Raw genomic sequence first — 22480 nt, 5'->3', positions numbered from 1 at the left:
TGTTGAGAGAGGTGTCTCGCACCTGTTAACTTCTCGCGAGACTGCCGACGAAAAATGTAGTTCTTTCATATTTCACTGATTTAAGCAAATATGCACCTGTTACACACTTAAATTGAAATAAACATCTTATTCCATAATGTTGAACATTCATTTCGACTCGTGCCTGATACATTTGGATCGAAAAACGTCTTATCACTTTTGTGTGATTTCGCTGAATTCGCTCAGGACGGTAGTCTTGCGCCGGCTACTGATGTTTACTTCGAATAAAAAGAAAATAATGATGATTTTTACCAAAATTTTGACACTTATTTATAATTTAGGACATTAATTAGAATCTACCCTATTGATAACATCGTTGAAAAGGTTTGTCAGTTGCCTAATTTCTGTATATTTGTGTCATTTACCGGGTAGATTACCGGAATGAAGTTTTTCGGCGGCCATGTTTATTTCTTTCTGGACAAAATTCACAAATGACGTTAGCATTCCGTCATCAATTTGAGATATTTTGCTCAAACACACTAAACCAAAGACTAGTCATTAGGTGCTATGTTCATCGTACAACAGTCACAGCTTTGCATGAGTAAAACCCCAGTTGCATTACACTAGTATTCCCAGTACTAATATCACTGAAAAATGCAAATGCCCACAATGCATTTTCCATTGGAAGTGCATGTGCTGTCAGCTTGTGCCAGCTGAGCTGATCGGATGTGTTGCGAAATCGTGCATGCAGCTGTCCTACACTTCTGTTGTGGTCTGTTTTTGTAAATCAAATATCCGTCGTCAGTATTGGAAGGAAAAAGTATACCACTGCCATTGTTGACGGTCTTCAACTTCAATCATGTGAAGCATTTAATTATATTGGTAATGGTATTGGTATTGTCTGATTTCTGGTGGGCATGATTATGAAAAATGAATGACACAGAACCTCTCTGCATTCCAGGTGCAGATTTCAGTGCTAAAGTTCTACACTTATGAGCCAGGCCAACAGTGGTGAAGCTGGGTCAAAAGTAACATCATTTGTCCTACGACGGAGTCATGACAATTGCAATGAGAGGGAGTCAAAACACCACGGACTCCCCTCCAGATGGCACGCAGCCTCCGACCTCGCCTCAGCAGGGAAATCTACAGCAGCAGCCTACCCAGGGTGCTGGTGGACAACCTCAGACGACGCAGCCAATGCCTCAAGCCACTCAACCTCAATCTCCAACAGTAAGATTCTAAATATATGTCACAATGATAACTCTGACACCTGTTCCTCAGACATGTCAATTATAGAATTACTAAATTAGCCCTTAAGATTTATGACAGGATCACTCAGTACAATTTATATATATTCAATTTGATAATTGGTCCCTATTCAATTCAATTCAATTTGGGCTAATCACCATGCTAATTACAGTATTTACACCCCAGACGGACTAATTATCATACCTTTGACAGACTAATTACGCGTGAGACATAATTACTAATTGTACCCCAGGGCAGACACTCTAATTACATCAAGGCCTATACCTGGTCATTAGTCATAAATTAGCATCTCATATTTAACCTCGACTTCATTGATTCCTTGTGTTAAACCAGTTTACCCCAAGAAAAAGAAATTGGGTAGGAAAGTGTATTCTTTGTCTGGAATTACTGAACAGCACTGGCTAGCCATGTGCAGACTTTATCAAACAGACTGCCGGTTAATCCTCCCTAATTAAGGGGTTGATAATTTTTCTGCATGTATGTCAAACATGTTGCCTGGTTTATAGCTTGAGTATTGATCTCACAATGCACTTTCAAGCATAATTCATCACTATTGATTGGCTTGCCTTATATTGACAATACTATTGGTTTTGTTGCAAGAAGGAAGTGTATATTCAAGTATTCCTGATAGTGATATTGGTATGGTGCTGATAAAAATGCTCTACACCTTTGTCAAGTGAAAATTCCTATGCTGTGCGTCAGTGGTACACATTATATTCGGGGAATTCCCTTTCTTCTGAACTTTGCCTTTGGTTTCCACTTTCACTGTAGTGAACTTGGAATATTTGTTTCGCTGGTTGATAGAGGCATGATAGAACAGACTGTGGAGCCTCTATGCAACAATCAGCTTAGTGTACTCGTACCCGCCCTCCCCCTTCCTGAAGCTGTGACATCTCGAAAGGGCGTCACTTGTGAAAATAAAACGTGAAGGTGACGATACTATGTAAACCCTCATGTGATAATTTTCTCTCACAGACTGCAAACACGCCAAATCAGCCTATTCAGCATGACGAAACTGGAGAGATTGAAACTGAGGTTGACATACCTGTTGACAATCAGAGTATCACCTTCCCGACAGAGGAACTTGATAAGTTGGACGAGATGATCAACAGGCCGCGATGGGTTGTTCCAGTCCTACCCAAGGGAGAGTTGGAGGTTTTGCTCGATGCTGCCATTGATCTTTGTAAACGAGGTGTGTATCCATATTTTTGAGAGATGGTCAATTTTAGTGTGAAGTGATGCTTCTTGTGGTGTTGTGTGATGGCAAACAAGGTGCTATTCTCCTGGCCAGCAAAATCACACCCTTGAATTGTCCCTTAAAAGTCTGAATTGAAATGTGATCTTCGGTTCATCTCCTGTTCAATGTCTTCTTCAGGTGTTGACACAAAGAGTAAGCCTTGTCAGCGGTTCTTTGCCGAGGGTCTGACCATCTCCTTCACAAAGATACTAACGGATGAAGCGGTATCGGGATGGAAGTATGAGATACATGTAAGTTTAACCATACCTTTTAGCTGTAGTCTTTCATTGCTTGATTGCCTGGTTTATCTGCCACCGATGTGATAATAGTTAAAAAGAAATTTGTGAAGTATAAATTACAAGGAGCAAAGTTCACTTTCGGAAAGTTTATTTTGGTAGAAGAAACCAAAATTTCTTATGAATGAATGGTAGATAGGGAGATGTGGACAGACCAGATGGAATCAAGCTTAGACAAATGGGGCCAAATTCATGAAGGACGTTCAGCTTAACAACAGCGTTTAACTACTGAATTGAAAAATTCTTGAAAAGGGTATCAATATAAAATCATGTATGATTTCTTACTTTTCAGAGATGCATTATGAAGAATGCAGAACGACTGATTGAACTGTGCGCTACCAAACTCTCCCAAGATTGGTACCCCCTGATAGACTTACTTGCCATGGTTCTCAACCCTTCCTCAAAGTAAGTAGTTCCTGTCTTAAGATTTACGTAGGTGTATCTGGCAAAATCTGCATGCTTTTCTCTTCCGAATGCTATCTTGGATTTAAACGTCTTGGTCATATCTGAGATTGTAACATGAAAACAGTGTCTAGTCTAGTATTGGCTATTTTATCAGGTTATTGATTTTGTGTTCCGAGGCATTTGTTGCAGAGGTGGAGCTGTCGGGAGCTATTTTAAGACCGATTGTTTCTGCAATAGTTTGTTTTTTATTGGTTTCTATCATTTTAGTCATTATTAGTGGCATTCTGATGACACAAACAAATTCATGAAAGGCATGCAGACATCTTGCCCACATTTTATTTTTGAACACAAACTGTACTCTCAACTGTTCCTCGTTTACCATTAAAAAAATCCATCCGGCAGTGATTGTTCCATTATCAGATAAACTACCCCGGATGGTTGTACCAGGTTGCCATGGCAACAGACTAGACTGGAAGTGAGACACCGTTGCTGGCCTGTGATTAAATTTGCAACACAGATGTTCCTTGTTCTCGATAATAAAATAATCTGAATGATTGAGGCACAAACTATAGATTGAATATGTTGTGTGTTTGTGCCATCTGTCATGCCTAATACTGATTGGTTGTTTGTAAATATTCCCTGAGGCTAACATTCTGATTGTGGTCTCTTCGCAGATTCCATTGCTACAACGGAACTCGTCAGTCCGAGTCGGTTCCATCCAACTCCCAACTCGCTGAAGATGAGCTGTTTGCCCGGCCGCCCGACCCAAGAACACCAAGGGTGAGCTTAACTTTCCTTCAGAACACATGTCTTTTAAATTCAAAGGTTCTGCAGGTTATGATTCCAATCTGTCTTTTCAGGGTTGGTTAGTGGATCTTGTGAATCGCTTCGGCCAGCTGGAGGGATTCCAGATCCTGTTGGACCGCTTCAGGGCGGGTAGCTTGAACGTCCAAGTGATAGCGGCACTGGTCAGACCGTTTGGTTTCTGCTATGAGGTTCTCACACCACATACAGTTAGGAAGTACTTCATGCCCATTGTGGTAAGTTCTGATTTACATTTATTTGGCTTGTTAACATGTTTAGAATTTGTTATTTTCACTTTATGGTCTTCAAGTTCAGGCAGAGCAATATACCTCACTCAGTGGCTGTGTTCTCCTATATATCTCAGTGAATTTGAAATTTCTTACTTTGTAATGTCTTTTCAGGATATTGTCCCAAAGTTTCTTGAAGGTCTTACCGATGATGAGCTAAAGAAGGAATCAAAGACTGAAGCGAAGAATGATGCGCTGTCTGGTATAATCAAGGCCTTGAAGTGTCTCGTCTCCCGCATCAGTGGGCAAGAGGAAATCATCAAGAAACTGGAGATTTTCAGACTCGAAATGATACTGAGGTAGGATCATGACTATGTTTTTGCTTGAGTATTCATATCAAAATGTGATGCACTCACCGCAGGGATAGGGAGGCATGTTTTGACAATCTGTGGTTTTGCTCCAGAGGTTTATGGTTGTTTCTCCATCCGTATTCCACCAAATGTTGCCATCTTTTCCAATTGATTCTGTTTGTAGGCTCCTGCAAATCTCCTCGTTCAATGGCAAGATGAATGCCCTGAATGAAGTGAACAAGGTGATCACAAGTGTGTCCTACTACACCCACCGCCACAGCCAGATCGAGGAGGACGAATGGCTCACCGCTGAGAAGATGGCGGTAAGTACTATTCTTGTGTCCTCTCATCATGTTCTCCATTACAAGTCTGTGAATTGCAGTCAGATTTCAAAGTGATTTGTATATTTTATGATTGTTTCTTTCAGGAATGGGTCCAACAGAACAATGTGCTAGCAATCGTGCTAAGGGATAGTCTCCACCAGCCTCAGTATGTGGAAAAACTGGAGAAAATCATACGATTTATGATCAAGGAGAAGGCGCTGACGCTAAATGACCTTGATAGGATCTGGGAGGCGCAGTCAGGCAAGCATGAGGCGATTGTGAAGAACGTTCATGACCTGTTGGCCAAGTTGGCCTGGGATTTCTCACCTGAGCAGCTGGACCATCTCTTCGAGTGTTTCCAGGTGAGTTGGTTCGTCCAATGCAAAAATCAAAACACTTGAGTATGACGGAACTTAGTATTAAGTCAACATATATCTTTGTATTTCCAGGGGAGTTGGACACATGCGAGTAAGAAGCAGCGTGAGAAGTTATTGGAGTTGATCCGCCGGCTTGCTGAGGATGACAAGGAAGGTGTGATGGCACACAAGGTGTTGGGGCTTCTCTGGAACCTTGCCCATAGTGAGGACGTGCCCACAGAAATCATGGACCAGGCCCTGAATGCTCATATCAAGATTCTGGACTACAGCTGCTCACAGGTATGTTGAATCCGCTGATTCAGAATTATGCATCGCTATTCATCAAAGACGGATATGTTTATGGTTTTTTGGTGTTTCTCCATACAGGTAGTCACTTACTGCAGCTTGCAGTGACCAGCAGCTTTTTAGGAAAGTCCCGCTTTTGAGTTGAGTGCTAGAGACAACTCGTGAACTGTCATTCTGTTTCTTCTGCAGGATCGTGATGCCCAGAAGATGCAGTGGATCAACCGGTTCGTGGAGGAACTCAAGAATGACAAGTGGGTGCTACCAGCCCTCAAACAAATACGAGAGATTTGTCAACTATTCAATGAGGTGAGTAAAGATGTTGAGATGATCTCGCACAACTCTAGTTGGGTCTCACTCCACAGTGCGGTGGTGGTCAAATTTTGCACTCGGGCTTCCTGGCCCTGAACAGCGGCGGTCGGGATAAAAAAAAATTTTAAAATTTTTCTCAGTTTTTCGGCAATTTGAGTGCTGTGGGCTTGCTGAAAGTAAAATGATAAAAAAAAAAAATTAAATTTTTCTCAGTTTTTCGGCAATTTTGAGTGCTGTGGGCTTGCTAAAAGTAAAATGACCAACAAAAAAATTTTTTTTTTTCTTCACATTTTCAGTTAATTGCCTGGCGGCGGGCATGCTAACCAAGATATAAAAAAGTCTCACCTTACTGTTTTGTCTATTCCAGGCCCCACAGAACTTCACCCCGGCCAGTCGTTCTCCACTGCCCTACTATCGCAATAACGTCATCAACCAACTGCAGACCTCACACTCGATCGTGATGCTGGTTGCTCAGAATCTCTCTGCCTACATGAACAATGCCCGCCTCCACGCTAAGGAGTTCCCGGAGGAAGAGCCAGGGAATATATTGCCAGATGGGAGGTTCAATCATATACAGCAGGTCCAGGAGAGATTGAAATTTCTAAGGTAGGTCAGATGTTGCTGTGTTGACGTCTTTTTGTAGAGTCGAGTTATTATAAGCAATAAAGTCGCTCCAACAGAGGGCAGTACTCACTCTGCTTGTCTTTCAAGTTCTATTGGTGACACAAATTGTCGATATCGCTGTGACTAGTGTGAGGATGCATCGATATTTTACATTTTGTGACATTTTGACTTTCTGTTGCAGATTTTTGCTGAAAGATGGACAGCTCTGGTTGTGCGAGCCTCAGGCAAAACAGCTTTGGAACTGCTTGGCGGAGAATGCTATCTACGTGACGGACAGGGAAGCTTGCTTTAGGTGGTTCTCTAAGGTATGTGGAAAAGTATGTCAATTTCTACTGAATTGTCCTCTACCCCAACTCCCTGCTTTGTAAATAGTGTAGATCATCAGCTGGACACTTCTGACCTTCTGGATCTAGAAGTTGTTGAAACTGAATATTCAACTTGAAATAGAAAGGACAGACAAGCTGTTTGAACGATAGGGGGAACAACAAAATGTAACATTGAAACGATCCACTGAAGAGGTTCTTGCTAGGTGGCCGATTGGAACTTATTTCATTCTTTAAGCTCTAGTTTATTTCGAATTTGTTTGTGTTGAATTGTAACTGAGAGGACAACGATATAATTCATCTTTTCCACAGCTAATGGGAGAAGAACCGGACCTGGATCCAGAAATCACACGTGAATTCTTCGAGAACAACATCTTGCAACTCGACCCATCCCTTCTGACAGAAAACGGCATGACGTGCTTCGAACGCTTCTTCAAAGCCGTGAATACGAAGGAGGGGAAGCTCCGGGCCAAGCGGCGTGGGGGGTACATGATGGACGATCTGGAACTGATCGGCTTGGATTACCTGTGGCGAGTTGTGCTGTGGAGTCCTGACGATGTGGCAGAGAAGGCTATCACCCTCCTCAAGGATATCTATACTAACTTGGGACCAAGATTACAGTCGAATCAGGTATGATTTAGCAGTTTACCATGTTGTACAAGAACAGATGTTCTTTTCGAAGGGAGGAATTGTGGGGTAGTCACAGGAATGTGGAGTTGAACTGATTATTACTGACTCTTCTGCCTATGTTTCAGGTTCACATCCATCAGGATTTCATCCAGTCTTGCGTTGATCGTCTGAAGGCGTCCTACGATACGATCTCCGTTCTAGAGAAGGACAAGGATAGTGTGAATCGCGTCCACCAGGAGACATCACGGATGATACGAGTCATGACGGTGCTGCGTGAGTACGTCGCCGAGTGTGACGACGCCTATGGAGAGGAGCGGGCCATTCTGCCGTTGAGTCGAGCGTGTCGGGGAAAACATGTGACATTACTTGTAAGGTTTCCAAACCAGGGCCGTCAGATGGAGGACATTGATATCTGGTCTCATACGAATGATACTATCGGGGCTGTAAGGAGGCAGATCCTGCATAGGTAAGTCACCGTTCTTTATAATACTGATTCCCCTCCTGGAGTGAGGGTAATCTCCAGTCTCTGGTTAATACCCTTACGGACTGACACTGAATATCAGATGTCATCTGAGTGAACTTGTGAGTTGATGAACTTCCTACTTTCCTCTTTACTTTCCAGGGTGAAAGCCAACAACAGCAACCTAAAGGTAGACCTGTACATTAATGGAGAAATCCTGGACCCCAACGATGACAGACGTCTGATCTCAATGGTTCCTATCAGAGACAAAACTGTAAGTTGAGAATGATTGAGATACTCGAATAGTTTCATCAGAATGTTAGTGATGGCTTGACTGAGTTCTTACTGTTTCTCTTCAGCTGATCTCTGCCAAGCTTTGCCAAATAGGTAGTAACATGCCGTCAAGTCCAGACAGTAGTTCCGACAGCTCCACTGGATCACCGCATCATCACTTCGACGGACCAAACATCGAGGCCGAGAACTGTCTACCCGGTGTCCTCATGTCGATTGAAGCTAGATACGCCCAGTTCTTATTCCAGATGGCAGATTTAGGATGCCAGTTAAAATTAGCAAAACTTAGGGATACAGCTAGGCTGCTACTTAAGCTGATGCCATCCGGTGAGTCCTTGGAATATTTAAAGTATCATACATGTACATATGGTAGAGTTAAAACAGTCTTCAAATGTTTGGAGAATCTCCCGATCACAGACATTGTGCTGTCGTCTGACCTTTGCCTCCATAACAGGTGTTACATGTAGTTACTTTGGCACTGGCGACTGTTTGAAAAATACCACAGCGAGCACTTTCCTTGAATGTTTGAATTCTGCCTTTTAGATACTCATGTGATAGAGCGACTACGAGCCATGTGTTTAGACTTATCAAAGCGAGGAGAACAGTCGTTATCGCCCACCTTAGAATCACTCTACTTTGCGACATCAGCGTCACAGGTTCTTTATAACTTGGAGGTAAGTTGTCGCCATTTCATTCTTGATCAAAAGACGATCTCAAAACAGTTTGGGCAGTTTGTGGTTTCGGGGCAGTGACTTCAAGGGGTGTAAGAATCTCTCTTGCTGCTCATTTGTCTTACTTGAATGTGGCTTTTGCCTGCCCTGTCTACCTGGTTAATTGTGTCAGATCGTGACCTCTTCGTCCTGCCTCACAACTCATTGTATTTGTTACTTTTTAGGTGACCTACGCTCTGCTAATGCCCGCACTTAACCCCTTATCTGAAGAAGCCTTTGATTTCCAAAGGAACTTTCTGAAGAGCGGTGGTGTGCAAGTTGTGCTAAATATGCTGACGAAGAGTACCTTCATGTCGAATGCTGATTCACAGACAAGAAGGTAAGAGTTGGCCTGGTGATAATCTCAGGAATAATTTTGTCAGTCTGAACAATCATGGAATGCTTGACTGTTCAAGGTTGTCTGACATTTGATCAGAAAGAACAGAGGTGCTGACCTCTGCCAAGATGAAGTACCACAAGTCACCATCCAATAGAGCCGCTGGTTTGATCAATAAAAGTCTCGTTGACCACTTAATGAAGCTGTTCAGAGCACTTGATTCTAATACTCGCACATTGTTCACTTCAGATCGGCATTCCACATCATCCTAAAGATAGGGAAACTTCTCCTGACAACCGTTGGCCATGCTACTGTTCAAGTTGTGGCGGAAGCGTGCCACTCTGATGCTACCTCCCCACCTATATCAGCCACTGCTCATAACCATGCAGTCGTGCTGCAGCAGGCCTTGCAGCATGTGCCCAACCCGAGCGCCGAGTGCATGACTAGGAATGTGGCAATGAGGCTTGGACAACATCTCGGTGATAAGGTAGGAGGTTTCATATGATATCTTTGAAATCACCTGTTTAAGTTTGTTACTGGTTCAAACTGTACAGTAATCAATAGTGTCCAAGATATGTACTGACACTTAAGCGAGGTTTTTTCTACAAGATGTAACATGATAAATTTCTTCCAGATCACTGGTGTGAATCCTGACCTTGTGTGTGTGAAGTCGGTGCAGAAGATCGCTTGGTCAGCGTCGAGTGGAAACCTCCAGCTAATGCACTCGTCAAGTGAAGAGATTCATAAGGCACACGAGAAGGTTAGTGATGATTACAATGATGACAATAGGAGTCTCTTCTGAAGCCTATTTCATGGACATGCACGCTAGCCTGCCTCGGGAACTTCATTTGGTTCATGAATAGCCAGGCTAAGCCAGGCCATGTTGCCAGTATCTGCCTCATGCGAGTTTCTTCATGGCTTAGAATTCCTTGTTCTGTTTTCCAGGGTGGCAACTCTGCCAAGCAGCCAGACACCGAGGACATCAATGTGTGTCGAGAGGCCTTGGAAGTGTTGAGTATTGCTTTGGCGTTGTGTCCGGCTGCGTTGGAGGCGCTCAACAAGGACAAGTCCTGGCAGTGTTTTATCATCGATTTGTTGTTATTGTGTAAAAGCAGGTGAGTCGAACATTGTTGGAAAATCACGTTCTTTCCTTGTCTGTTGAAGTTAGAGTGTTCCTACTTGAGTCATGACCCGATTGGTTGGACATATAAACCACTATTCCGAGGCTACATTCTGTTCCTCATCATTCTGCCTGGATTCTCATGCCTGTCTTCTTGTTTTCCAGGGCTGTGCGGGTATCAGCTACAGACCAGTTCCACTTGATGGCGACTAAGTGTACTGGGGGAGGCAGGCCTCTCATCTTCTTCATCACATTACTATTTACAGTGTTGGCTGTAAGTATAATATGCTTTTTATGCCCTCCCCCCTCAGAAGTTGTTGACTTCTTAGGCCCTGTCCTGTCCATTTTATTCAATTTATCATTTCCTTCACTCGTCATTTACTTGATTACTTGGTCCATCTGACCTGAATGTATTGTTGTGGGTCTGGTGGGGAGGCTGACGCTAACTATGGTATAAAATAAGTCTCGCCATAACTCCATTTTTCAGGTCAAACAATGAAATAAATGCCCAATGTTTTCTTTGTCATGTGTTTTCAGTCCACTGCCAAAGACCAAGCAAAGCAATCCCATGAGTATTTCCAGCTGCTTTGTAGGCTCTTGAATTATGCGTGTGCGAGTCAGACGATATTACCCAATGCTGAAGTACTCCTCAACAACCAGATTACCTGGTTGAAAAGGGTTAGAGTAAGTATTGGTACCTTTTGAATATGTTTGGAGGGATATTATAGTTATGGTTTCATATCTGCCATTCTGAACTAAGAATTTGATGTGTGTCCTTTTCAGTTCATAAGTATGTTGCCATTGTTGATGGTATCATTGTGATATGATGTAATGTCCGCAACATCCCATCGGGCATCGTACATTGTTCTGTTAGCTCTGTCCTTATCAGTCAGTAGAAATTGATGCTCTGTGAGGTGGTTTTTGTCGCTAGCGGTTAGGGACCAGAATTGTTGTGAATCTATCAAACTTTATTTTTCATTGGCTTCTTCAGGATAGTGTGCTAAGTACCGGTGAGATGACAGTTGAGGAGGCTCTTCTTGAAGGCTACCTGGGTGTGACAAGAGAATTGCTTGCCTTCCAGTCGGCCGAGAAAAAATATCATATAGGGTCAGAGAAGGGAGGCACTAATCTCATTAAGGTACGAGATTAGCTTGATTTCTTCAGTGTCGAATGTTGCCATCATCGTCATTGTGTATGGCCTATGTAGTACTCGGAGATGGTTAGCCATGCGTGCTGCCATAAGGCGCGTCTGTGGTAGGCCTGACTGTGAAAAAGAAGAAAAGGGACAAAAAGGATAATAACTAGAGAACAGTTCTTAACTCTATTGCTCTCTTTCCCTCTCCAGGAGCTAGTTGAAGACTTCATATTCCCTGCGTCCAAGATTGTGATACAGTGTCGAAAGATACAGGGCAACGACCTCCCGGATGATCAAGCCATACCCGTCTGCTCGACCTCACCGACTATCATTGCTGCATTTGAACTATTGGTGGCGCTGTGCTCTGGATGTGTTCAAAACCTACGATGTCTTTCAGATATGATTATGGAAATGTACTATTCCGGTAGGTCCTCATTGCAATTCCCTGTCAAAATATCCTTGTACTTAAGGCCTAGACAAAGTTGTTGCCTTAAACACAAGGGAAACAACCTAATCAAATCTATCTGTAACTCTTTTATTCGTTACCTTGTCTCTCTCACATTTTAAAGATGATCATTTCTCTAGCAGGCAATGAGATCACCCTGAACGAATGGGAATACTTGCCCCCAGTTGGACCTCGTCCCCACAAAGGATTTGTCGGTCTGAAGAATGCCGGCGCTACGTGCTACATGAACTCTGTGCTACAACAGTTATTCATGATCGAACCGGTTCGACATAGTATTCTATCAATAGAGGGGGCTGCTGACGATATTGAGGAGGAAGTGTCCGGTGATGAGAAGGCAGAAAATGAGGTATGTGACGAGTTATTTACCCAGCAGATCTGAGGTCATAGAGTTTTACGATAATGTAGTGTGTTTGATCACTCTACATCTGTGTAATGTTCCATCAAGACTGTATTCGTCTCCCATGTAATCAGGTTGTAGGTATAGACACATTGTTCCATTACATTGTATTTCAGGTCGTTCTTCCTGTAGCTCCACTCGGCTGGTTTAGAATTCAGTTTGGTTCTTTTACGGGAATGTTGCATCTTTATCTGACATTTGAGAGCTTTCTTTAACATTCCTCTGTGGCATTTCAGACCAATATTGACACGGGTGACGAGGAGCGCAAAGATGAGGAGAAGCCAGTCGTAACAAAGCAGGAAGAGAGGAAAGATTACAATCTTGGAGTCTTGAAACACATCCAGATGATCTTCGGTCATCTCATGTGTAGTAAACTTCAATACTACGTGCCAAAGGGGTTTTGGAAACATTTCAAGTAAGACATTCGAATAAGTCCCTTGCATTTGATTTCAGTTCAGGCAGGATGGGCTGGATGCACTGATGAAGCATGCTTGTGGCTTTTGAAGAAATAATTCATAGATTCTTCCCTCCATTTGTCAACATACTCTGGGTCCATCCTCATCATCCAATTTTCCTCTCCAGATTGTGGGGTGAGCCAGTGAATCTACGCGAGCAACACGATGCACTAGAATTCTTCAACAGTTTGGTGGACAGTCTGGATGAAGCCATGAAGTCATTAGGTCACACGCCTGCTATATCGAAAGTTCTTGGGGGCACGTTTGCAGATCAGAAAATCTGCAAGGGATGTCCTCATAGGTAAGTGACCCGGTTTATTGGAATGTTATATCATTTTGAAAATTCTTTCATGAAAAGTACAGAATCTGAAAAAACATAGTCTGTTGTCACATGTGCTTTGAAATTAGGTGAATTTTTTGCGTGTGGGGAAATTTAAATGTCTTAGGCTAATGAAATGTCAGAAAAGTTTCACTTGGAAACTTCTGCTGGTTTCATCCTGACGTGCCTCTCTCCACTTTTAGGTACTCAAGGGAAGAATCATTCACAACCCTCAACATCGACATACGAAACCAACAGAACTTGTTAGAATCGTTAGAGCAGTACGTCAAAGGGGATCTCCTAGAGGGGGCCAACGCCTACATGTGCGAAAAATGTGGTAAAAAGGTGGACACGGTGAAGAGAATGTGTATCAAACGTCTGCCGCCAATGTTGGCCATACAGTTGAAACGCTTCGACTACGACTGGGAAAGGGAATGTGCGGTGAAGTTCAACGATTACTTTGAGTTTCCTCGAGAACTAGAAATGGAGCCATACACTGTACAGGGTCTTGCCAAAATTGAGGGTAGGTAGTTGTGTAACTGAGTTATACATTCTTGACTGCATACGTTGTAACCAGCCACTGGTTGGTTGACGGTCACTTCAAGGCTTTGTTCACTGATCCAATATCTTCTGACTGTTTGGTATTTTGCGATGAATGTCTTCTCACATTCTATATCATCTTGTTTACATTGTAGGTGAAGTGATAGCAGACGACAATGAAGAAATAGAGGAACTTAGTAAAATGTGTAGCAAATACAAATTAGTAGGTGTCGTGGTACACAGTGGCCAAGCTAGCGGTGGACATTACTACTCTTATATCTTACACAGGTGAGTAGAGGGGATGGGTGTGCTGGGATTAATAGCTGGTTTATAGGAGGGAGGTTAGCTTAAAATCCTGGACGAAGTTGCCAACTTGATATTGACTTGACCTTGGTGTTATTAACTGAGGCAGTGATGCCAAGCAGTGTTTCTTGTTTTATTTACTCCATCTTTTGTTCATAATCAGAATCGCTGATACATGGAAGTGGTACAAATTCGACGACGGTGAAGTCTCTGAATGTAAAATGGAGGACGAGGAGGAGATGAAGAATCAGTGTTTCGGTGGCGAGTATGTCGGTGAAGTCTTTGATCACATGTTGAAGCGAATGTCGTATCGGCGACAGAAACGATGGTGGAATGCGTACATCTTGATCTACGAGCGATTGGACGCTCAGGATCAGGAGGCGAGACTTAGCAAGAGTCTGCAGGATCTTACCATCGGTGAGTACCGTCTGCGGCTAGACAAAGGCCCAAATCCTTGGCCACAATGCCTAAATCATAATGATGAATGATGATGGTTTGAGCTATTTTGCTTCCAAAGTATTAAAAGAGACTTGTGTCTATTTTGCAGTTGCTAAGACCCCTCAACCAGTTGTGCCAAAGATGCCCGCCAGCATCGAGCGATGTGTGAGAAAACAGAACATTCAATTCTCCCACAACAAAAACCAGTTCTCACCGGAATATTTCCAGTTTACCAAGAAGTTATTAATGTGCAATAGTGCTTATGTCACATTACAGCCGGGCCTTGACAAATTGGTGAGTATTGAATATCGGTGAGGTAAAAAATAGGGTCCTCTCCCTCTCCCTGTACCAGTGTTTCCATCTTCTGTGCGGCCTTTGCTGCAGGGACTCTAGGTCACCACGACAACCGGCGTGCATAGAAATTGAAACAGTGAGAAAACCTCAAATATTTTCTCATTCGATAATTTGTATCTTGTTACTTTCAGAGTGATGAGGCAGAGGAACTAGCCATGATCAGTGTGAAGCTAGCAGCCAAGTTCCTCTTCAACGTAGGATTCCACACAAAGAAATCACTCAGGTAAATCATTCTGCAATTTAGTGAGATACCACTTGTGAACAAAGCCCATGTATGTGGATTCATGTACACTACGCCTGCTGTGTTGGGCCTGTGCATTGAATGGTTTAAACCTAGTTACATCATGTCCATGTCTTTCTCTCTAGGGGAGCAGCCAATGAGTGGTACGATGCGCTGAGCCTCCATCTACGCCACAGCAAAAACACAAGGCGTTGGCTTGCCCAGCACGTGCTATTCGAACACCCGGTTCGATTCTCCGAATATCTCTTGGAATGCCCCAGCTCGGAAGTGCGCAGTGCATTTGTCAAGGTCATTGTATTCCTTGCCCATTTCTCTCTCCAAGATGGACCATGTCCCCCACCCCTTGTTCCTGGTCTTTATGGTGGTAAGTACAAAATAGTCATTGTCTTTTCCATCTGATTTGGCATGAAAGTATCTTAAATTGGGTTTGTGGCAAGTGGACTGAAAGAAGAGGGAATAAAGAAAAATGTTTTTCCTTTGTGCCACCATTTGTTTTGTAATGACTAATGTCAATCTGATCTTCCCCTCTCCTAACATTTTGAGTTCTATTTGTAGCTGGGCAGACACCCGACCCGAATGCAACTCTTAGTGATCATCTCCTGGTAGCAGTGCTCAACCTGTTGAAGAAGGAAGTCTCTGAACATGGACGTCACCTCACACAATATTTCCATTTGTTCCTCATGTATTCCAATCTTGGAGTCACCGAGGTAAGGAGCGGAGACTAGTACTTCTATTTTCATCCTTGGTACATCGTACTTATAATCCAGTGGTGTAATTCTTCAGTTCTGACGTGGTCGTCTGATCATTTCTTCTGTCTATGAGGAGGAATCCGCGGTGGGAGTTGTTGACAGTTATTTTCATCGAAATAAATTGTGATATCTTGTGATCCTTTTCAGAAAAACCAACTCCTCAAGTTGAATGTCCCCGCAACATTCATGTTGGTAGCTCTAGATGAGGGTCCGGGACCACCGATTAGGTACCAGTATGCCGAGCTGGGCAAGCTCTATGCTGTGGTAGCGCAGTTAGCAAGATGCTGTGATGTTTCCATGAGGTGCCAGTCGTCTGTGGCGGTAAGTCTCAGAGTTACTTTGGTGCAGTCGCACTCACCATCTGTACTATCAGACATCCAGAATTGCAGCTAGTTTTCATGATGGCATCATGAAATAATGCTAATTGTCAGAATATGCCAGAATATGTTGATGCTTTAGGAAAGGGTTCTAGAGATGAGGAAATATCTTCTATTGTTCCCCTTTCGTGTTTGCAGGGCCAAGCGCCTCTCCCCAACCCCCATGGTGATCCAAACTGTCCACAGCCTGTGATGCCGATCCAGTCACAGGTGGCAGATATCCTCTTCGGGAGAACGAGTTATGTCAAGAAGTTGATAGAAGACTGTAACAACACAGAGGAGACCACTAAACTACTGAGGGTAAGTCAACTGTGACTTGGTGGGTTTACTTGTATGTAAGTAACCCTACTCTCTGAATGAGAGGGCCATCCTCTCATAAGGAATGAGCCAGAGATTGACTCGAGGGCCAGTGTGGTGTAAATGTCAGGATATTTGACTCGACACGTTCAATAATCATGGCCTTGACTTCCCTTGTGGATCACCCAATTTGTTGTACAACACTCTTGGCATCAGTTATCTTGATACTGAAGCTCAACTTCTCTGTTTCGTCTTCTGCAGTTCTGCAGCTGGGAGAACCCCCACTTCTCGTCAACAGTGCTAAGTGAGCTCCTGTGGCAGGTGGCCTATTCGTACACGTATGAACTGCGTCCGTACCTTGACCTCCTGCTCCAGATGCTACTCCTCGAAGACTCATGGCAGAACCACAGGATTCATAATGCGCTCAAAGGTGAGGGTAAGATATGGACCAATTTTTTTACACCTACAGTTTACAGTTTTTCTCAGTTTTTCTGGGGCTTTTTCGATCTCACGTTTGTTGTTGAACTCGCTTTATTCTCATATCTTGCTTGGATCCTTTTCTGTTGTGGCACTTCGAATTAAGACCAGTTCCCCATCTCACATATCCTTGGTGCAAACTTATACTCTGTCAAGCCTGCATGAATTAACAGAAATTTGACACCTGAATTTGGTTGCATGTTGGTCACTCTCGTGTTTGACTCGAGAATGAATCTCCTCTTGGCATAGTGGACTAAACAGACATGTCCCAAACTTAGTGGGAACTTGATTTTCTCATTTTCAGTGTCGGAAATTATTTGTTTCGTTTCATATTGCAGGTATTCCTGATGACCGTGACGGCCTGTTCGACACGATACAGCGCTCCAAGAACCACTACCAAAAGAGGGCGTACCAGTGCATCAAGATGATGGTGAACCTGTTCACGCATTGCGCTCCGGCTGCTCAGATGTTGCAGAGTAACGGTGATCTGAAGAGAAAGTGGACGTGGGCTGTTGAGTGGTTACACGATGAATTGGAGAGGGTAGGTCTTAGTAAATCTCAATGGGCTGGGCTTGTCACCTTTGTTTTGTCAAAGCTTGGGATTTGAATCATTCAGTTGAAGCTGACCCAATACCATGTATAGCTCTTTGTGCATTGGATTGGACTGTATTTGTCGTGTTTCATGCCAAAAAAATTGGATATTTTCGACGATCCTTATTCCTCTTTCTCTTCTACAGCGCCACTACTCGAGCAACACCCAATATGCATACAACAACTGGTCGCCTCCAGCGCAGTCGAATGAAACTTCCAATGGCTACTTCTTGGAACGATCTCATAGTGCCAGGGTCACACTGGCGAAGGCTGTAGAACTTTGTCCGGAAGAGGTAGGATCAAAGCTTGTGATGCTACTTGATGTTGACAAGTCAACGTTGCTTTTGAGCCGGAGAAATTGGTTTTAGCAATCTGTTTTATGTCTGTGATTGCGTTTCACCAAAAGAACCATACCTGACTTGATCAGTTGAATAGCTTCGTTCTAAGCATTTGCAGAATGTGGTACTCTATAGAACAGATGATGATGATGGTTAAATAACTGTATTTATGGTGCCAAATCATCATTGACACTTGTCGTTTTTAGGAGCAAGAAGACACTGAGCTGGCTGATGAACAAGGGGAGAGCCCTCAACCTCCTCCAGATGGGGAGAGTGCCAACTACCCAGCGGGCCAGCAGCCTCCCACCCAGGGTCAGCAGCCGCCACCAGCAGCCGCTGCACCTTCCACAACACAACCCGCACAATCAACACAGCGAGCTCATCCGGTACAAAACAACCATGTCCAGACGTACGGACAGCAACATGCGCCTGCCCCTCCAAACCAGATCACCAACCAGTTGAATCAGACGCGTGTAAACACGGCAACAGAGAATTCTGATAATGGAGAGGAGGAAACCAGCCATGGCAATAGTCCAACTGAGACCTCATAGTTGTGGCCGAGTTGAGAAGGAACAGTGGCCTACAATGGTCTCCTTGTGGTTGGTGGCCTCAAAACACTGTATTGCATGTGACACAGAAAGGTTGTCAACTGGGGCCTCCAATTTCTTATGCATGGTCGCCCTTCGGTTCCATTCAACAATGAATGGTAATTGACATAGATCTCCTTCTTGTTGGAGGTTCTAGAGGCATGTTCAATTTGGACTTCGATTTCAATTTCGACCAAGTTGTACGAGATCTCTTCAATGGCTGGTGAATCTGACAAAGAACAGTGGAAGGCCTTTGCAGTAATTGGGGTCGCCCCTCTGATCAGTCACCTCAGTTGCAGATCGTAAAGGCCAGAACAGATTGTTGATTATGTGAGAGTCAACACTTTGTGTAAGGGATATGGACATATCTGACCTGCTCTGGCAAATGCTTGTCACACATGAAAAAAAAATTTACGAAAAGTGAAGAAAAATTTTTTCCTCCAAATGTTTGTGAGTTGTGATTTGTGATTGACACATGAAAAAATTTCAAAAAATGAAGAAAAATTTTTTCCTCCCAATTTTTTTTTCTTCAGCCAACTTTTTTGCCAGGCAGTTCACATATGAAAAAAACAAGAACTTGGTGAAAACGTGTGTAGATAAAGGGAACAGTTACTATGGTTACGTGTTTCCTGCTTGCTTTTTGTGTGACTTTCTGTGAAAGCGAAGTAATCGAATGCGTGTGACATTTTATATGATTTGTGATTGACACAGTTGTTTCAATACCTTGAGAGAAACACATCATGGCAAAAAAGTAATTAATATAAATCGTATTTATTTCAGAATTCACATGATGTTGTTCTCTTGAGGTGTTGCAAACGTTGGGTGTGTTTGTCAAAATGTCCAGTTTTCTAAGGAAGATAACCTTATCTCCCCGAATAACACAAGTTATCAATACCTGCAATGCTGTCTAGTATCTCCTTCAAGGAATCTTTAAAGTTTTACTAATGTTCAATACGTAGGTGTATTTTGACGTAGGCACTTTTAACTGTTTGGTAATACTTCAAAAACTCGTTGAATAATGCATGAATATCCATTTTGGAACTCAATATTGCCAGCAGTGAAATATTGGCAAGAAAATGTTCATGATTACAATATGTAAGGGGCATTTGCAAAAGAAATGTGCTAATCTGTTATAAATGTTGTTGATTCTCCTCCCGTCGGAAATTTCAAGACATAACTCTTGTAAATGTTATTTATGCTATGCTGTTCGAGGCAAAGATTATGTGCTCATTTAATACTTAAAACATACACATACATGTATATACATGTATAGTAAAAACGAAGAACACTCAATGGGCCATAATTTAAGTATGAGCACACCCTTTTCTGATTTTCAGAACCCCTGCCAGTACTCTCAAGAGTAGCCCCCCACTGTGTATGAACACATATAGTTAGTTAGTCACAAATTGTAATTGGCTGATAAATCAGCCATTGCCAGATTTGATGTTTATCTCTGGTCACAGCGGTTACTGAATCTTGTCAGCCACCACAGCCAACGAGAGTCTTTTGTCGCTGCAACTGATATCCCTTGTTAGCAAGGCACTGTAGTGTAGATATCATTTGGGCGAAACTGTTTGGGATCACGCCACAGTGTCAGTGTTGCTTTTCATTATACTTTCTTTGCTCGTCACAGGTGATTATTTGCCGATTCTGCTTGGTCAGCGCAGTCATTTAATACGAAGGTGGACTTTTTTATTAAAAAAACATTGATCTTTTAAGACAGAAGTGTGCGGAAATCTATCGAGAGAGTACATTGTACTATGTTTGCCTGTGTGTGCTTATTTGTAAATAGGTCAGGCCACCGATACTAAAGATCATAATTAGTAGTAATTATTATCGTTGTTACATATTATCAGACCATCTCGTATGCAGATTATTCGCCTTGCATCCGCGATGACCTCCGCAATTGAGAGATTTTGTCCCATGCAATCATAATCGGAGGTTGCAGCAATGAAAACGTTTGCAGTGTGTTTTACTTTAGCTGATCATATCAGTCAGTTTTCTGCATTGTGTTTCTCGACACCTATTGATAACAAACTGGGAGTATGATGAGGAGACCTTCTAATTCCTCAGTCAGTGATGCTGGTGTAAAACATGAAAATGCTGTCAAAGTGTTAAGGTTCACGGAATCAAAATTGGGGTGAATTGTGGGTTTCGTCAAATGCTTTCTTGGAGAAACTAAAGCCCAGTTTCATAGATTACCTCTGCGCAGAGGAGTTGCAAGTCAGAAGGGGGCCTAACATTAGAAAGATCGGAACATAATTTTGTTGTTCAAGAACCTCTTGGGATTACGCATGGTCATCCAGTGCTTCAGCGTGTTTGAAAAAACCTATTGATGCTTTGTATGTGTAATATATTGAACCGAAGTTGCTGTTAATGCATAATTAAGTAGAGATTGTAATTAAGACCATATGCTAATTCGTTTCCATCCACACACACTCATGACTTTCATTCTTAGTGTCAGATATTTATCATAGATGTTCCAAAGGGGCATTTTTATTAGCCAGACTTTTCTATTTTCTATTGTGTGTAACATTTGTATCATGTATGGCCATTTCGCATGCATCTCGCCTGAAAAACTAGGTAATGTTTTGCGGTTGATGTTTACACATATTCCCATTCATTTTGTCCGAGAGTCATGGGAGGGTGATTATAATCAACACAAAATCGATTGTTCAACTGTTAGGTTTTATGTCCTGGAAGCAACCTGACAAGGTTTGAAGGGGGACTTTAGGCAAGAGCTGGGTGGTACAATTGCTTATATACATGTTATTGTATTTGCAGTTAGGGTACTTAGTCTGGTTTGGCTTGCGCAAAATTATCCTTCTTACAAGCGTAAATAGTGTTAATTTATACTCTGATGGCAGAGCACCTATTGGTGACTTGGTAAAACTTCATCTGGGCCACCTGGCTTCTGCTCATTGTATACAGGCCTCTTGTAAATGAAACCCTCATGTTACCACTAAAATCAGAAGTTCCTTTCAAAATCTTCAACACTGTCCCTGCTTTGGCATCCTAGACTTGGGGATTCTTTTCGGACGTGTAAAAAATGCAAAATAAAGCTTATCGCTTGCAATGTGCTTTATATGTAGCTTTGTGAATAGCAAAAAATATGTCGGCCATATCGTTGATGTTTATAATCTAATAACCAAAAAGCATGATTGATGCTTTGGTATTGAGTTTGAACATGTGAGGGCTGGCAAGGACTAAGAAGTGTTTATATGCCTCATTCATATGACATCAATTGGTAGACAGAAATTTCGTGTAGGCCTGGCTCAAACCTGAATGAATGGGTTGTAACTGGGCAATGTAGTGTCACAACATTTATTTGTAAATGTATTGCAGCTCTTTTGATATGGGAAAATGAAACCAACAAGGTTTAGATTTCCTTGGTCCTCGGAATACTGGTATGGGTTCCTGTTAGTTACGAGGAGGTTAGCCAGTTTTGTGCCACTGGGAGAACACAGCTTGCCCCTGCCAGCGCCCAGAAGGTTCAAATTCATATTATTCATGTAATATACATAGAAGCTGAACTGTGACATTGCACATCTTAAAGTATGTAAGAGAAATTTTAGGCCTGACAGGATTGGCCGTCTTTAGTCTTTTGCGCCACTGAGCCAAGACATTTGTGTACATACATGAGGATGATGTAGAAGCGATCTTGGTCTTGTCTTGGCAATCTTAGTTTAATTGTTTTGTCACTCTCATTTGGCTGAATAACACTCGACTGTAAATGCTGTGAACTTTATATAATTGTAGCCAAAGGTTTATGTTATATAAAAAAGAGTGAGCCGATTGAAAATGAATAAAAAGTCCAATGTTTTGATGGAAATATTGTCTCTTTCCTACTTTCTATAGGAGAACTTGCTATTTTATGTCGGGCTGTCCTGGTGTTACAGTTGCTGTCGAGTGAGAAGGCCTTTTCACATCCTGCAGCGGTTGGTGTTGGAAGACGTCACATCATGACAGAATAAAAAGGAGTAACGCTTCATGGTCTCTGAAGACCAGGTCTGTAAGTCTTTCACATGATGTGGACAATAGTCTGGTTCCAAGATCTGAA

General features: G+C 42.6%; 1 protein-coding gene across 7 annotated transcripts; it reads left to right on the top strand.

The window, feature by feature from the left end:
* The first annotated feature begins 230 nt into the window (after positions 1–230).
* On the top strand, positions 231–22245 carry LOC135495123 (probable ubiquitin carboxyl-terminal hydrolase FAF-X). Of its 7 annotated transcripts, none has more exons than XM_064783551.1 (43): positions 231–363; positions 941–1209; positions 2224–2440; positions 2624–2736; positions 3074–3186; positions 3861–3966; positions 4047–4226; positions 4392–4576; positions 4752–4890; positions 4995–5252; positions 5340–5546; positions 5742–5858; positions 6229–6467; positions 6667–6790; positions 7121–7438; positions 7564–7904; positions 8061–8172; positions 8258–8516; positions 8733–8863; positions 9085–9239; positions 9486–9723; positions 9871–9996; positions 10182–10351; positions 10522–10630; positions 10894–11040; positions 11348–11494; positions 11702–11915; positions 12080–12303; positions 12591–12769; positions 12937–13110; positions 13332–13651; positions 13824–13956; positions 14135–14388; positions 14519–14703; positions 14895–14986; positions 15130–15368; positions 15560–15711; positions 15901–16074; positions 16269–16430; positions 16689–16857; positions 17243–17445; positions 17642–17788; positions 18040–22245. In XM_064783551.1, the coding sequence occupies exons 2-43, from the start codon at positions 1036–1038 to the stop codon at positions 18382–18384; spliced, it is 7791 nt and encodes a 2596-aa protein (XP_064639621.1). In that variant the 5' UTR covers positions 231–363; positions 941–1035; the 3' UTR covers positions 18385–22245. The 7 variants fall into 7 exon arrangements, with proteins under 7 accessions (XP_064639621.1, XP_064639620.1, XP_064639622.1 ...); XM_064783550.1 differs by having other exon boundaries at positions 16689–16863; XM_064783552.1 differs by having other exon boundaries at positions 12077–12303.
* The last annotated feature ends 235 nt before the right edge of the window (positions 22246–22480 follow it).

This window comes from Lineus longissimus, chromosome 10 (assembly GCF_910592395.1).
Source record: "Lineus longissimus chromosome 10, tnLinLong1.2, whole genome shotgun sequence".
Lineage (NCBI taxonomy): Eukaryota > Metazoa > Nemertea > Pilidiophora > Heteronemertea > Lineidae > Lineus > Lineus longissimus.
The sequence above is the reverse complement of the archived record's forward strand: the minus strand, read 5'-3'. Positions and strand labels throughout refer to the sequence as shown.

Bases quoted from the DNA above. Each gene is read 5' to 3' on its own strand.
- LOC135495123 (XM_064783545.1), top strand. From the start codon at position 1,036: ATGACAATTGCAATGAGAGGGAGTCAAAACACCACGGACTCCCCTCCA. The intron at 6,803-7,120 runs GTATGTCAATTT...TCTTTTCCACAG, and splicing joins TCTCTAAGGTATGTGGAAAA to CTAATGGGAGAAGAACCGGA. The intron at 9,240-9,485 runs GTAAGAGTTGGC...TGTTCACTTCAG, and splicing joins GCTGATTCACAGACAAGAAG to ATCGGCATTCCACATCATCC.